At 24.3% G+C, this 12,879-nt stretch overlaps 1 protein-coding gene across 2 annotated transcripts in view; it reads right to left on the bottom strand.

Moving 5' to 3' along the window:
* LOC145279883 (uncharacterized) overlaps positions 1-12,649 on the bottom strand; it is a 95,873-nt gene extending 83,224 nt beyond the window's left edge. Inside the window, exons 1-2 of one of the 2 annotated variants that reach the window (XM_080131343.1) lie at positions 12,380-12,649; positions 1,159-1,206 (exon numbers count right to left, since the gene is read on the bottom strand). In XM_080131343.1, coding sequence (XP_079987469.1) covers positions 1,159-1,206; positions 12,380-12,419 — 88 coding nt within the window. In that variant the 5' untranslated portion in view covers positions 12,420-12,649. The remainder of the gene's footprint in view (positions 1-1,158; positions 1,207-12,379) is intronic. The other variant, XM_080131344.1, reaches the window with a different exon arrangement.
* Between the last annotated feature and the right edge of the window lie 230 nt (positions 12,650-12,879).

Genomic DNA, 12,879 nt, shown 5'->3' with positions numbered 1-12,879 from the left:
GTTTGCGTAAAAAAATATAATTTTAGGAAAACAATTTTGAAATGAAAGCAACCTTGGACTTTTATAAAATAGTTTTTTTTTTCGAACAAATAAATAATTTTAAACATTCTTTTGAATTGTCAAGATTTTTTTGTCAAATAAATAAATTTCAAGCAATTTTTGCAATAAATAATGAATAGCAACTTCGTTAATTTTACGACTCGCCCCAGATTATAAACACCCTAACCTCCCCATGTTAAAACGGCTTTCGGAATGAACACCCCTAACCTCCCCATGTTAAGAACGGCTTTCGAGGTTTGTGGAAGGGCGTGTTTAATTTGAAAGCCGTTTTTAACATGGGGAGATTAGGGTGTTTATAATACACTGAGGCATGTCGTAAAAATGAAACAGTTTAGAAAAAGTTAAAACAATCTTTTTTATGTAAACAATGCCGTGAAAGAAACTAAACAATTAAAACGTAATGTTTCATGAGTGAAAAGCCTTAAGATAAACAAAGGAAAAATTGGTAAGATACATAAATTTAAAAAATAGGGGATTTTTTTTTTTTTTTTTTTTTTTGCTAATGCAGAGGGTGATCCGTGCTATTTTTTATATCGTATTTCCACGTTTAATTAAAGTTTTACGGTGTTTTTTATTCAGTTGTAAGGTTAAAGTACAGAATAGGTACAAAACACCCTCCCCTCCCCATGTTAAGAGTGGCTTTTTAAATAATAACGTTATTATTTCAACACGGATCACTCTCTGCATGAGTACCTTTTTTTATTTTTACTTATCTTCTAATTCGAGTCGTTGAAACGGAAGTTACCGGAAATAAAACCGGGCAGTCTCGCAGAAACGACTTACGAAATATATTTTTTATTTTAATTAATATTTTTATAATTCGCAATGTTAAATTATTTTAATAGCATGCAAACATTCATTGACTTTACAGATAGATTTTCTGAAAATTTCAATTAAATTGGTAATGTAGAAATATGGTTTTATCGATTTAGAACGAACCAAGAATTACATTTATATATATATATATATATATATATATATATATATATATATATATATATATATATATATATATATATATATATACACACACACACACTAAAACATCTTCGGAAAGTACGCCAAGAATTATCGACAAATTTTAAGAAATTTACATACCTATATCGGCTGTTCTTATAGTACTTGAGTCACCAGCGTTGACAATACCTGAAAATTGTAAAAGTGAATGAATAGATTTTTTTTTATTTGTGCGAATATTATTTATATCAAAACACCTTAGGTTTATCCAATTCAATTATACATTAAAACCATTTTAAAATGCCGCACACATTCTTCGAGATATTTGATTTTATGAATAATTAAGAAATTCTTATAATAAATTAATATTCGGCACGATTCTGTTCTTATTTTGATTTCCAATTTTCTTCACTCAAGCGCTATAATGAAAACAGGTTTTACATTCAAACTGATCATTTTGACATTTGAATAACTTCCGGTCACCTGTACACACAGCAAGTTAAATTACTTTGAAATAATTTCTTTTTAAAAATAAGCATCTCATTATACGCAGTGACTTTTTTCTTTTACCAATTTAAACTGTCAAAGACTTCCGGTAGTCATTCAATTCCTGTCGTTCTTAAACGTTATGCTCCCGAGATTTTTTCTATTCTCTCGAAATTATTCGATCTGTTTATCGCAGTTCTGTTTCCTTTCTTGGTAGAAATAGTTCTCTGTTGCCTCTATCTTTAAAATGTTGGTGATTTGTCCTAACTAAGTATTTTTTTGATAGTCTCCTCTTTATTAATAATGTTTATTATTATAGAGGCAATTCTCTATTAAGAATATATTATAATGATTTCAAAAGTGTTAAAAAAATATGACTTAAGTGTCATGTGTTAGAATTGAAACCAAAACATGTAGTGCCCCAGCCTTAGTCGTTATCGTTTGACCTATCGTGAGACGGATAAGAAATAGTTAAAAATGAACTAACTTTGACGTATAAACCTATATTTACACATGCGTACAAAAGCATTTTACGTCAACATATGCCTGCCAACTTTCGTTTTTTTTTCTTGCAATTATGACACAATGCAGCTATTTTTAACAACTCAAAACCAATAAAAGAACCGACCACAAAAACTGCAATAGCAAAATATAAAATAAATTTGTTTCTTTGTTTTTCTATAAATAATACAACGAGATTTATTGCTGCCCCTCAAGAGAGAAGTAGGATATGTTTTTTTGCGAATTAATGATATAAGAAAACAATAAATATTTTTTCAGAAATAAAATTGATGGTTAATTATGTTATTGTTAGTTGTATAATGTTACTGGCTCGTAGCATAACGATTAAAATACTAAATAAAATACAGTTCTTTGTGACACTTTTTAGTGGGTTGCGGCTTCAATCCTCAGTGCAGGTGATACTAAGAATTAAGAATACAATTGCGAATTACTAGAGACTTTTACCTGGTCATGGCTGACGGAACGAGATCATGATTAAACAAAGGGTCCTGTTCGAAATTTCAAAGAGATTCCTGAGTTTGACAAAATATGCCTAAAGAAGGTCGAGGGTTACATCGGGTGAAATGGCACTTAAGATTGGAACAGTAATTCGAATAATCCAAATAATATTTGCATTATTTATTTCTTTTTTGTACATCACCTTATTACTCGGATGTTTTGTTCGACAATGTCATCTCCTTATTTGAATTTTATTTTTGTTGCTTGGAGTACAAAGAAAATTAGTGAACATAATAAAGTTGCTGGGAAAATGGCTTTCAAGATTGTACTTGACTCCTGATGTTATCCTCTACCTGTATAAGAGCCATATACGTCTCAAAATGGAATACTACTGCCACATCTGTAGAAGTGCAGCTCACGTCACACTTTTTTAGTTTTACGGAATTCAAAATCGACTTTGAAATCTAGTGTGATGATCTATTCGTTCTCTACAATTCCTTTCTCAAAGAAGAGACGATGCTATTCTACCATTATTTTCACGAGAAGTGCTTGAGTTTCAATCGTTTCTCCTTGTAAAACTTTCATGTCAAGAACTCGGTTAACTTGCACCACTCCAAAGAATTTTCCATTTTCCTCCGTCTACCTAACATCAAATGACATTTCTATGAACATAGTTTATTTCCAAGAACTTCACGTTTTCGAAACATGTTCCTATAAGATTAATTCAATGTGAACTACAAAATCGTCATTTACAAGGCTAATGTCAACAAGAGTTCGAAATCATCTTCACAAGTCATCAAATTTTATTAATTATTTTCAATCCTCTCATAGTGTTTATCATCATTGAGCTCTCTTTAACACTTATTTTCGAGCGGTCTTGTGATAGTACATTAGTAAAAATAAATATGCAAATAATAAACAATTACATTTGAATGGGTGAAAACCCACCAAAGATTAACTATGCAAATAATTTCATTAAGTTATTTCTACTCTAGATTACACAAATGATCGTTATATACTTTGAAGTCTGAACAGTCAAACTATTTCAAGAATGTGTTCTGATAAAATCAAAACAGAAATTGTTAATATTTATTACCAATTTTAACATATTTATAAATACTCGTTACTTCTCCGACAGATGCTGTGTAGTCGAACTAATATAATAGCTGGTGGGAATGCATATTTTATGCACTTGTCGAGTTAATATTGATTCGAGTTGTGAATAAAATGGCCTGCAATAGCTTGCTCATAAGCCGATCGACATTCACTAAAAGAGCTAATAATAAAATCGTTATTCTTTTTATTATTACGCTTAAAAAAGCAAGACACAATATCTTAGAATCCAGTGAGAACGAAAGCACGTGCTTCTATACTTTTATTTATTCACGAGTTAACTATAAACGGTAGCGCTTTTGTTATTTCTGGAAAGTTAAAAAAGAGTTTATTGTTTTGTTTACGCCGAATAGAGATAAATCAGTCGATTATATCCATTAGTAATAATACGCAACCGAGAGAGCATATTAAATATGACGATCGAACATATACTACACTACCCTTTAGCCCAAAGGATGAGGTGATGTTTGGAAGGATGTGTTTGAGAGGATGGTCTCATAATAATAAAACTAGGCACGGCCAAAAAATGGTAGAAAAACCAAGTTGTTGCCTTTTTTTTAAACGACTTAAAATCTATTAAAATCCATTATTCATGAGCAACCTTTTTTCCAGAAAGATAAAAGCCTGAATTTTATCATATGAAAAGCAGAATAATATAAAAAAATTTCTACTATTTTTAATAGAATTTTAAGTTTTAAATATTCAACAACAACAAAAAAATTCATCGCCATTTATATTTTTAAAAAGGTTTTTGAATCAATTAAATTTTTTTTCTAAATAAGATTTAGGATAATTTGCTATAAGAATATGCAAAATATTATAGCATAAGTACCTGAATTTCAAAATTTCATCTTTTATCTCAGTCTATAGATTTCGCGTGGTGAAATTAAAACATCCAAAATTTTATGATAGTCTCGAAGAAACTGCGGTTATGCTGTGAATTAGTGGACCGATTTATAGGGAAAGCTTAAGAAAGGAGTTGTGCAGTAAGAAGCTTGTTCACATTTCATTTAAATTCCTTCATGTTAGTACAACTAAGGAAACATGAAACAGGGGCATTTACATGAAAAAAAACGCACATCAGTAAAACAAGTTAATTGGAGCAAATTTGTAAAACAAGCACAGGAATGCCACATTGCGATGATGGGACTGGGGCTGAAGCTTGGTAGCCAATGCATATTTTTTTAGACTAATATATATATTTTTTAAATAAAAATATTTTTTTAAATAAAAATATATTTTTTTAGATTAAAATATTTTTTTAGTTCAAAATATAATTCTTTAAATTAAAATATATTTTGTTAGATTCAAATATTTTTAGATTAAAATATTATTTTTTAAATTAAAATATTTTTAGATTAAAATATATTTTTTTAGATTTAAATATATTTTTTTTAGATTAAAATATATTTTTTAGATTTTAACATATTTTTAGATTAGAATATATTTTTTTGATTAGAATATTATTTTTTTAGATTAAAATATATTTTTTACATTAAAGTATATTTTTTAGATTAGAATATATATTTTACATTAGAATATATTTTTTACATTAAAATATATTTTTTAGATTACAATATATTTTTTACATTAAAATATATTTTTTAGATTACAATATATTTTTTAGATTAAAATACATTTTTAGATTAAAATATATTTTTTAGATTGGAATATTATTTTTAAGATTAAAATATTTTTTAGATTAAAGTATATTTTTTTAGATTAAAATATATTTTTTAGATTAAAAAATACTTTTTAGATTAGAATATAGTTTTTAGATTAGAGTATTATTCTTTAGATAAAAATATATTTTTTTAGATTAGAATATATTTTTTAGATTAAAATACATTTTTTTTTTAGATTAAAGAATATTTTTAGATTAGAATGTTATTCTTAGATTAGAATATATTTTTTAGATTAAAATATATTTTTTAGATTAGAATATCTTTTTTTTGGACAAGAATAATTTTTTTTTAATTAGAATATATTTTTTAGATTGATATATATATTTTTTAAAGATTAGAATATATTTATTATATAAAAATATATTTTTTTAGATTAAAATATATTTTTTTAGATTAAAATACATTTTTAAGATTAAAATATATTTTTAGATTAAAATACATTGTTTAGATTAAAATACAGTTTTAGATTAAAATACATTTTTTAGATTAAAATATATTTTTTAGATTAAAATACATTTTTTTAGATTAAAATATATTTTTAAGATTAGAATGCGTTTTTTTAGATTAAAATATATTTTTAGATTAAAATACATTTTTTAGATCAAAATACATTTTTTTAGATTAAAATACGTTTTTTAGATTAAAATACATTTTTTAGATTAAAATACATTTTTTAGATTAAAATACATTTTTACATTAAAATATATTTTTTAGATTAAAATACGTTTTTTAGATTAAAATACATTTTTTTGATTAAAATACATTTTTTAGATTAAAATACATTTTTTAGATTAAAATATATTTTTTAGATAAAAATATATTTTTAAGATTAAAATACATTTAAAAATATATTTTTTAGATTAAAATACATTTTTTAAATTAAAATACATTCTTTAGATTAAAATACGTTTTTAAGATTAATATATATTTTTTAAATTAAAATATATTTATTAGATTAAAATACATTTTTTAGATTAAAATACATTTTTTTATTAAAATATATTTTTAGATTAAATATATTTTTTAGATTAAAATACACTTTTTAGATTAAAATACATTTTTAGATTAAAATGTTTTTTAGATTAAAATATATTTTTTAGATTAAAATACATTTTTAAGATTAAAATATATTTTTTAGATTAAAATACATTTTGTAGATTAAAATATATTTTTTAGATTAAAATATATTTTTAAGATTAAAATATATTGTTTAGATTAAAATACATTTTTTAGATTAAAATACATTTTTAGATTAAAATATATATTTTTATAGATTAAAATACAGTTTTAGATTAAAATATATTTTTTAGATTAAAATACATTTTTAAGATTAAAATATATTTTTAGATTAAAATACATTTTTCAGATTAAAATATATTTTTTAGATTAAAAGACATTTTTTAGATTAAAATATATTTTTAAGATTAAAATATATTTTTTAGATTAAAATACATTTTTTAGATTAAAATACGTTTTTAAGATTAAAATATATTTTTAGATTAAAATATATTTTTTAGATTAAAATACATTTTTTAGATTAAAATACATTTTTTAGATTAAAATATATTTTTTAGATTAAAATATATTTTTTAGATTAAAATACATTTTTTAGATTAAAGCACATTTTTTAGATTAAAACACATTTTGTAGATTAAAATATATTTTTTAGATTAAAAGACATTTTTTAGATTAAAATATATTTTTTACATTAAAATATATATTTTAGATAAAAATATATTTTTAGATTAAAATATATTTTTTAGATTAAAATATTATTTTAAAGATTAAAATATTTTTTAGATTAAAATATATTTTTTTAGATTAAAATATATTTTTTAGATTAAAAAATACTTTTTAGATTAAAATATAGTTTTTAGATTAGAGTATTATTCTTTAGATAAAAATATATTTTTTTAGATTAGAATATATTTTTTAGATTAAAATACATTTTTTTTAGATTAAAGAATATTTTTAGATTAGAATGTTATTCTTAGATTAGAATATATTTTTTAGATTAAAATATATTTTTTAGATTAGAATATTTTTTTTTGGACAAGAATATTTTTTTAATTAGAATATATATTTTAGATTGATATATATTTTTTAAAGATTAGAATATATTTATTATATAAAAATATATTTTTTAGATTAAAATACGTTTTTTAGATTAAAATGCATTTTTTAGATTAAAATACATTTTTTAGATTAAAATACATTTTTGGATAAAAATATATCTTTTAGATTAAAATAAATTTTTTAGATAAAAATACATTTTTTAGATTAAAATATATTTTTTGGATTAAAATACATTTTTTAGATTAAAATACATTTTTTATATTAAAATACATTTTTTAGGTTAAAATACATTTTTTAGAGTAAAATACATTTTTAGATTAAAATATATTTTTAGATTAAAATACATTTTTTAGACTAAAATACATTTTTTTATTAAAATACGTTTTTAGATTAAAATACATTTTTTAGATTAAAATATATTTTTTAGATTAAAATATATTTTTTAGATTAAACATTATTTTTTGATTAAAAAATATTTTTCAGATTAAAATACATTTTTAGATTAAAATATTTTTTTTAGATTAAAATACATTTTTAAATTAAAATGTATTTTTTAGATTAAAATACATTTTTCAGATTAAAATATATTTTTTAGATTAAAATACATTTTTTAGATTAAAACACATTTTTAGGTTAAAATACATTTTTGAGATTAAAATATATTTTTAGATTAAAATACATTTTTTAGATTAAAATACATTTTTTAGATTAAAATACATTTTTAAGATTAAAATATATTTTTTAGATTAAAATACATTTTTTAGATTAAAATATATTTTTTAGATTAAAATATATTTTTTAGATTAAAATACATTTTTTAGATTAAAATATATTTTTTAGATTGAAATACATTTTTTAGATTAAAATACATTTTTAGATTAAAATATATTTTTTAGATTAAAATACATTTTTTAGATTAAAATATATTTTTAGGTTAAAATATATTTTTAGATTAAAATATATTTTTTAGATTAAAATATATTTTTTAGATTAATATTTTGGGTAAATGTTACCTTACTCTACAACAGAGCACTGATTTAATTAATTTTTTAGGGGTATTCGAGGTAACGAATCTGATAATCAAAACCGCCGCAAATTTATGGTTTGCATGGTATGAACTGGAACTTGGGACTATTTTGTGCTATTTCACCGCCTTCGGTAATGTTTTTCTTACATGATACGTTCGCATGCGAACAACGGGCGTAGTGAAGTGTCTTATCACGTCGTGTAGGAATCTTTCAAATAAGAAAGTTAAAAAAAAAAAAAAAAAAAGAAAAAAAGTGGTTCATTTTTTTTTTTTTTCGTCTTACGTAGTTTTTAATGCTTTTTTAATTGATACAAAAAAATACAGTTTTCACGAGCGGTTGTCAAAAACATAAGCACCAAACACATTTTTATGTTTTTCGTTATTCTTTTTAGGAAGGATATTCCATTAACAGGTGCTTCTGCAGTTTATTTAACCGTTTTTCCGTAAGTAACGCGCCGATATTTATTGGAGAGGGGGGTGGAGGCGGTGGTGGTGAAATGTCGGCGCGTTACTTACGGAAAAACGATTAAGTAAACTGCAGAAGCACCTGTTAAACTACATAAGTCTTATAATTGAATACATCCAGCCTAAAAAAAAGAACGAAAAACATAAAAATATATTTGGTTGTTATGTTTTTGTAGGTGCCCGGAAAACTCGTCTCCGGAAACTCGTCTCCGGAAAAATCCCCCTCCTTTTTGCTAGGTAGGAAAACTGGTCCCTTATTGAATAAATATCGATTGAAAACACATTTTATTACCGTTCTTGAAGGAGATATTGTTTTTAAAAGAGACTATGCACCTCAATAATATTTTTTTTAATTATTTTTAACTCTTGCTTAAAAAAATAAACTTGATCACGGAGTTAAGATATGAAAAACGAAACCAAATATTTATTTTAAAAAATACTTTAGTTTTAACACTTTTTGTGTCATTACGAAACAAAAATAAAAGGAAGAAAACATATTATCAAAGAAAGCAATTATTTTATTTAGAAGAATCAATTCAGTTTAAATAATTCTTGTGTTATTACAAAACAACAAAAAAGAAAACACGGTCTTATGTAATTTTTGGTACCGCGCCTTATTATTTCGAAAGCCATTCTTAACATAGGGAGGAGAGGGTATCGTTTAAAAGTCATTTCGGGGGCACTTGTGCAACTGCAGTACTTAAAATATACAAATTTAGTTTCTTTTGGAGGTGGGGGAGGCTTATTTTAAAACTATATCTACCTCAGTATTTTCTTTAATTTTCGGACATTTTTTTGTTCAAAATTATTTACTAAGTAATGTCGCACTCGACATTACTTGTTATTTCTTTTTAACTAAATAAACTCTTTAAAATAATTTTAAACACCAAAAACTTACAAAGCTAGGTAGAAAACGAAAACGTAGAAAAATCAATTTAATTTTTTTAAAACAATAAACATGTAAAAATATTTTTAAAAATATTATGAGATGTGCATGTGCATTATTACCTAAAAATATACAAATTTATTTTCTTTTTTTTTGGGGGGGGGGGGCTCGTTTTAAAACTATATCTACCTTAATATTTTCTTTGATTTTCTATTTTTGAGCAATTATCCTCCTAAGACATGATCCTCTTATGTCGGACATTTTTTGTTCATAAGTAACACTCGACATTACTTTCTTTCTTTTTTTTTTAACTAAATAAACTCCTTAAAATAAGTTGAAAGACCAAAAACTTTCAAAGCTAGGTAGAAATCGAAAACTTAGAAAAATTAATTTAATTTTTTTAAAACAACAGTAAACAAGTAAAATATTTTTAAAAAATATTATGGGATGTGTATTCTCTTTTAAAGACAATATCTTCTTCAAAAACGGTCATAAAATGTGTTTTCAATCAATAAGGGGCCAGTTTTCCTACCTAGCAACGAGTTTTCCGGGGTCGAGTTTTCCGGGGTCGAGTTTTCCGGGGTCGAGTTTTCCGGGGTCGAGTTTTCCGGGGTCGAGTTTTCCGGGGTCGAGTTTTCCGGGTACGAGTTTTCCGGAAACGAGTTTTCCGGAGATGAGTTTTTCCGGGGACGAGTTTACCTAAATTCGTTTTTGTTATATTTTAATTTTAAACATGTTTTTTTTTTTTTTTTTTTTTTTGCAAACATATTTAAGTTTTATTTTTGCAAACATTTACGTTTTTTGGGGTTTTTTTTTACGTTTCTAAGAGAACATCCTTTAAGAAAACGCATGTCACTTAGAGGTAAAATATTATCAACAATTGCACCCATTATGTGGTTTGGCAAGGGTTAATTGGCGGCAAAGATCGTAATAGATTGCGCATGTTTACAAAATAAAAAAATAAAAAAATATATATATTTGAAAAAAATGACAAAAACAAAAAATATGTTTGCAAAAAAAGAAAAAACGTAAATGTGTTTGGAAAAGCAAAAATGAAACGTAAATGTTTCCAAAACAAACAACAACAAAAATAAATAAATATGAAAAACGAAAAAAAAAGTAAATGTTTGAAAATAAACAAGCAACAAAATGTAAATATGTTTGAAAAAATAAAACTTAAATATGTTTGCAAAAAAAAAACGCAAATATCTTTGAAAAAATAAAACTTAAATATATTTGCAAAACCAAAAAAAAAAAACGTAAATATGGTTGAAAAAAATAAAACTTAAATATGTTTGAAAAAAAAAAAAAAAAAACATGTTTAAAATTAAAATATAGCAAAAACATTGATTTTTATTTCAAGGGTGCCATTATATACATTTTGTGCTTCCATAACTGGGTGGACAGACAGTAACGCCACCTATAGTTAAACGGAGGAAATAGGATCTCTCTTTCTTCCAGATTATTCATTAATTTCTTTGGTATTTTTTAGATTAGGTCCATCTCCACAATTTTCTTTTAAATGACGACTTTTTAAAGTTTTCGACTACGCTGAATACGGAAATCGCATTGAAATTTTGCAGAAATAAGTAGTTATCGAGATATAAAAAGTTGTTTTATGCATTGTATTCTTTGGCGACCATCTTTTTTACGCGTGTGTAGTCGCGCGCATGTGCGTAAAAAGATACCCGCCAAAGAATACAATGCATAATACAACTTTTTATATCTCGATAACTACTTATTTCTGCAAAATTTCAATGCGATTTTCGTATTCAGCATAGTCGAAAAAAAAAGTCGTCATTTAAAAGAAAATTGTAGAGGTGGACCTACTCTGAAAATTTACCAAAAAAACAATATCTCTTTCAATAAAATGTGTTTTCAATCGATATTTATTCAATAATGGACCAGTTTTCCTACCAAGCAAAAATGGACGAGTTTTCCGGTGACGAGCTTTCTTACATTCCCTTGTAGCATGTGCGTTATCCTTTAATCGTTTGCCATCGTTACAGATTTTTACTTAAACTTCAATCAAATATGCAATGAATGTTTAGTGAAAACATCCACAAACAACTGCTTCGCCATATCATATCACAACTCTTCAGTGATTGTTATAATAATTCACGTTCAAATGCAACTTTTTTTTAACTTAGTTTGAATCTCTTATGATTTTGAACAATTTTATTCAAGCAATGCAATGACCAAACGATGCCGTAATTCAATAAAATTTTACAAAAATCCGATTTAATTTATATATATATATATATATATATATATATATATATATATATATATATATATATATATATATATATATATATATATATATATATATATATATATAAAGAACTTTGACCAACAATTGAAAACATTATTTCGTGTCATGTCGATTTCATCAATAAAAATAAAATTGGAATATATTTATGAGATTTATATTTCAATATTTCTTAAAACATTCCCTCGATATTATTACAAAACCGATTTTTAATGATTCCCTCATTGAATTATCTGTCGAAATATTTTCTCACGAAAAAAGGTAAAAAGCGAACCTGAAGTTAGAATGTAACATAATTGGCAAAATAAAAACACAGTAAAGATCAAATCAATTCCCAGGCAACGCCGAGGAAATACATTTTGTACATAAATAAAATTAAAAGCGTCACAAACCTGGTAAAAGTAATGGAAGCAGTAAAAGAAACGCCTTCATCTTGAACAGAGATTTAAAAAGATTAACGTTTCCTAAAAGAGACGCCGTCCTAACTTATAAAGATTGGAAACGCTTTTTATTCACGCTTAATATTTTTTTTCTTTGAAAACTATAGCCCCTCCCCTCCTTTTACCATTGTTACTTCGCTTCAATATTAATTTTTTTTTAAATATTACTCCTCATGGATTATCGCTACTACTAACACTATTTGGAGTGTTTCATATTATACTATTATTGTTAGTAGTAGTAGTAGTAGTAGTAGTATCTTCGTTTGCTTTTATTTTAATGCTTATTATTTGTGCTTCATTGTATAGCGAGAAAGAAAATAATAGTTCACCTATTGATTTGCATTTTCAAGAACATTGAGCAGATGGTTTACTTTCTACCGTTGCACAACAACCGGAACCGCTTCTCTTCTTCCTTGCTGAAAGGCATTTTGTGTCAGATAGTCTGGCGTGTT

This window comes from Euprymna scolopes, chromosome 7 (genome assembly GCF_053919585.1).
Source record: "Euprymna scolopes isolate OS-2025 chromosome 7, ASM5391958v1, whole genome shotgun sequence".
Classification (NCBI taxonomy): domain Eukaryota; kingdom Metazoa; phylum Mollusca; class Cephalopoda; order Sepiida; family Sepiolidae; genus Euprymna; species Euprymna scolopes.
Note: the sequence above shows the minus strand (reverse complement) of the source record. Positions and strands in the feature narration are given on the sequence as shown.